At 33.4% G+C, this 5146-nt stretch overlaps 1 protein-coding gene across 1 annotated transcript; it reads left to right on the forward strand.

Moving 5' to 3' along the window:
* Positions 1-1694: 1694 nt before the first annotated feature.
* LOC308658846 (olfactory receptor 6C76-like) lies at positions 1695-2630 on the forward strand (the record flags this gene model as incomplete). The annotated part of the gene is made up of 1 exon (XM_081311762.1): positions 1695-2630. One exon carries the CDS (start codon positions 1695-1697, stop codon positions 2628-2630), a length of 936 nt encoding a protein of 311 aa, XP_081167888.1.
* Between the last annotated feature and the right edge of the window lie 2516 nt (positions 2631-5146).

Consider the following 5146-nt stretch of genomic DNA (forward strand, 5'->3'; position numbering starts at 1 on the left):
ATTTTTGGGAAACAAGAGACTACCAAAAACTTAATCTTGGATCATAGAACTGGGCTTTACTATTAATCTTCTCCACAATTTTGTTTTATGTGCAGCTCACCTCTTTTCCATAACTATTGATTCTTGATTTTCATTCATGATATGAGCACTCTCCAGTTCATCAATTAACCTTCACTTAACTCACAAGCAAAATATGCACCTTTATCAACTCCTACTTGCCTGCTTCTCTGTAAGTATTTTCATAATAAACTGATAAAGTTTGCACTTTTTACTCCTTCTTTTGTTCTTTCACTTTATTGCTTTCTATTTCTCTTTCTCTCTTTTTCTTTTCTTATTCCTTTTTTTATTTCCCACTTCTTTCTTTTTTTCTTTCATTCTTTCACTCTGTGAAGCTTTGCCACACTGCAGGAAAGCATTATCTCTAGCTCTGGCTCACACATCCTACCCTGTTAGCAGTTCTAAACTGTCCAATTTTTTTGCTGTTAAATAATTGGTACCAGGTACCCTTTTATTCAAGGCAACATTTGAAATGCTCCCTGAGTTTCAGTCTTACAGACTTTACCATGATTAACCGCTTGAGAGTGCCCTCAGAGCTTCTGCCACTTACCAGGACAACAGGTTTCTCATCAAGTCATAAACTCTTTTCCTAGATCATAAATTCCAGGGATTTTTGGATACGTTGCCTACATCTGGTTGTAGCAACTTCTACCAGTACCTGAAGCTATGCCCCCTCCATCAGAGTCTGTCTGATGTTAAAAATAGGTTTTCTATTGGAGTCATTTCAATAGTAAGTACAATGTATGTAACAAGGATCATGTGTTCAGATTCCACTTATATGCTGTACAAGTTTGTCATTATGTAAGAAAGTCACAGGTACACACAAGTTGAGAAGTGCATGAAAAACTCTAAAAGTAAAGCATCAAATGTGACACAAAGAAAGCAACCTAAAACTTGGGTTTCAGCAGTCCAACTGCTACCACGTGATATTATCTCAATGTAAGTGCATTTTTATTGCTTGCTTCATTTATTTTTTTCTTTTCTAATCATTGTATAACCTACAAAACTCAACTTTGGTGCACAGAAAATCATATATACAGGTATAATTTTTTTGATTAACAAAAGAAAAAAATTTAATACTTTGTAAAAGTATGAATTTGTTTCTTTAGATAATGTGTTGGTTTTGATGGTGCTTATTTATTTATTAAATGATTCTTTGTACATTTGAATGATGTTAGATACCTTGAAAAACTGAAGAATTTATGAACAGTCAAAAAGTTTCATCTTCAGAAGAAAAGTACTTGTGGTAATAGGGATACTAATTTTACAATAAATAAATATTCTACATTTTAAAATTTCTACACACATATGATCAGATTTTCTAAAGAAAGTGGAGTATATTTGATAGGTGTAAAATTCTTATACAGATGCAAATATTAAGCCTAGAAGGAGAATAACTTCATATTAAATGACTGGTGATGTATAAGGCAGATAACACAAGTTTTTTTTTTTTTTTTTTTTTTGTATTTGTCTAATATATACATCCAAAATTTGGTACAACTTAGTGGCTAAATTATTGTTTCTTTATAGGTCTTTTATGTTTCCTCACACAGGAGATGTGATGAAAAGGTAGTCCTAAACTCATTAAAGAATTGTTTCCTTCCTATTTTTTTATTTTTAGACCCAAAAATAAAGAAATGAAAAATCATACATCTGCAACTGAGTTCATTCTTCTAGGATTAACAGATGACCCAAAGCTCAATATTTTCATTTTTATATTTCTGTTTTTCACCTACATACTGAGCATTACTGGAAACTTAACAATTATCACCCTCACTCTGGTAGACTTGCACCTAAAAACACCCATGTATTTCTTCCTTAGGAATTTCTCTTTCCTAGAAATCTCATTCACCACAGTCACTATTCCTAGATACCTGGTCAGCATCACAACAGGGGATAAGACCATATCCTATAATTCTTGCGTGGCTCAGGTGTTTTTCTTCATACTGCTTGGCTCAACAGAATTTTTCCTTTTGACTACTATGTCCTATGACCGTTATGTGGCTATCTGCAAGCCACTGCACTACACAACAATAATGAACAGCAGGGTCTGCACCCTGCTTGTCCTTGGTTCTTGGCTGGCTGGCTTTCTCACCATCTTTCCACCTGTGATCATGGGACTACAGCTGGATTTCTGTGACTCCAACATCATTGACCACTTCACCTGTGACTCCTCTCCTTTGCTCCTGATCTCCTGCACAGACACATCCCTCCTAGAGCTCTTGGCATTTATCCTGGCCATATTAACTCTCATTACCACCTTAACATTAGTGATTCTGTCCTATGTGTTCATCATTAAGACAATTCTGAGGATCCCTTCTGCTGAGCAAAGGAAAAAGGCCTTTTCCACTTGCTCCTCACACATGATTGTTGTCTCCATTTCTTATGGAAGCTGCATTTTCATGTATGTCAAAACTTCAGCCAAAGAAGGGGAAGCCTTGACCAAGGGCATAGCTGTGCTCAATACCTCTGTTGCCCCAATGTTAAATCCTTTTATTTACTCCCTAAGGAACCAGCAGGTCAAACAATCCTTTAAGAACTTTGTCAAGAAATGTTTGTCAAGTAAATTTTAATGGTAAGTACATCCATTGCCTGGACATTAAATACAATGTCCCATGCAATGCTATATCAACACTGTTGTATTTGGTCATGGACTCACTAAGCAACTGCCTTTGCCTGAATGTTGTGTTTAACATCATTACATTTCTATCTCAGTTGGAATAGTTATTATTTTACATTCGTATGCCCTGAAAGTTTCTTGAGCATAAATGTTTATTTTTTAAAATTTTTTTTTCAGTTGTTGATGGACACATTACCTTTATTTTATTTATTTATTTTTATGTGGTGCTGAGGATTGAACCCAGTGCCTCATTCATGGAAGGCAAGCACTCTGTGACTGAGCCACAACCCCAGCCTCTGAGCATGAATATTTTGATGTCATAAAAATGAGAATGACATTTAACAAAATTACCAGAATTTGAGTGGTAGGACAATTGAATCACTTTCCCTTTGAGTACCAAGCCAAAGCTTAGCAAATATCATCATGCCACTCTGAAAATTATTTTTTCTGAGGGCATAAGCAGAGTACTAAAAGAAACTCTTCTTTGAGTTAATGTATTCTAGTATGTTTCTATTTTCCTGTCTCTAATGGTTCTCACATCATGCATATTGTCTCCTTCCATTTAGTGTATATGCATTGTGTCTTCATTGTGAATTAAATCCTTTATTGTTGTAGTGCATGTTGGTTAGTGCTCTTTGACTCCAATTTCAAAGTTATAGCAAGGATGACTTTGATATTTATAGCAGGTTCCAGTATGCTCAGCAGGATACATCTTAAATGAACTACACTAATGGTTGCCCCATATCCATTATTTTCTTTTAATTTGCTAGTTCTGAGCCTGGATTTCATCTTAGAGGATTTGTGTGTGTGTGTGTGTGTGTGTGTGTGTGTGTGTGTGTGTGTGTTATTTGTTTGTTTTTGGAATGACTCTGTCTTGTCTTTGGTTTTGCTGGATCTGATGTCATATTTTTGTGGCACTTTAAACCCCTATGAATTCTATCATCCTTGCAATTCTCAAAATTCTAATACACTGATGATACCTTAAATTGTTTTTCAGTGTGTATATTGTGTTATTCTTTATATTTGTTCTCTCTCTCTCTGTCTTTCTCTCACACACACATAAAATCTTTGACACACTGGAAGGTGTGGGATTAGAAATGTTTAAAATATTCTCTCTTTTGTATAACCCCTTTCTTTATGAGGTTGTTAGTTATAGCTTTAAATCTGTAAGAAGAAAATTTTGTTCCATATTCATCATTAACCACTTTGCAATATTCTTGTATAGCCATGCATCTACATGTGAACTTATTTCATTTACTAAAGGAACATTGCCTTCCTACTCATTGAAATTCTCAGTGCTTTAGTTATTTTTTTCTCCTCCTTAAAAACAATGAGTTTTTCTAACAAGGCTTTATGAAAACAATGACATACATAATGAAAAACAAATGAAAATTAACACATTTATACTGAGAGTATGAATATTTAAAACATCATATATCTTGGCCAAAATATTGACTTCATGAGATTGCAAGAAGTGTTCTGCTAAATTGATAGCAATTTCCTTTAGAATTGATATATTCACTGGAATTTCTTCTTAAGCCTCATAGAGGTGAATTTTTGAGCCCTTCCAAAATTATGTTTTTGTTTCTATTTGCTTGACAAGTCCTTTTACTTTTTTACTAGTTGTTTTGGGGATTCTGTGTAAGTGTGAGTTTGCTTTGTACCTACTGATGTAGATATGACTGAAGCAATATGGTATGCAGAAAGTCCAGCTCCTTTAGTGCATATGGGAATAGAGAAAAGATGTGCTGTTAAATGTTGAACAAGGAAATGTCCGTCCACAAAAATGCTAAGATATAAATTTTGTAATGCAACTGATAATAGTAAAGCGTACAATATACTTTTTTGCAAATTCATATGCAGAATTCATTTTTATACAATGTTTTTGTTGTTTTTTCCCAAACATAACTTCATAAGAAGGTAATACTTGCAATTCAACCACAGTTTGACAAAGTGTATTTCAATCTGCTTTTTCTGTCTTTGAATCTGATAACATGTGAGGTTTGGAAAGTTGTTAGATTAACTTCAGATAAATATGATTATTTTTACAGAATTTGTTTAAAATTGTGACTATGTTTATTGACTGCCTACCAAGATTTTGAAAAGCTGAACACTGTGGCCGTATCCCATATTCCCAAAATCGAGGACACAAAGGGCTCTGTTAGGTTATTGAAAAACAATTTTATTTACTGTATGCCTGAATTTTTAAAATATATACATTATTTAAATTTTATATGTTCTTTAATAATATGTTCTCTTAAATGTACATTCTTACATGCTATTTGGACCTATAAATAACAACCAGATATAAGTAATATTACACAAAAGTTTTTCTTAAAATTAGAGCATACTTATCATTGATAATTTATTATGATCTACATAATACCAACAAAAAATCTAAACTTATAATTATTTTGTCTAGAGTTCCAGTTATAGGACAAAATTTACAAAGCAATGAAACAATATGAG

The sequence above is a fragment of the Spermophilus citellus genome, assembly GCF_964194105.1.
Source record: "Spermophilus citellus genome assembly, chromosome: 10".
NCBI classification, from domain to species: domain Eukaryota; kingdom Metazoa; phylum Chordata; class Mammalia; order Rodentia; family Sciuridae; genus Spermophilus; species Spermophilus citellus.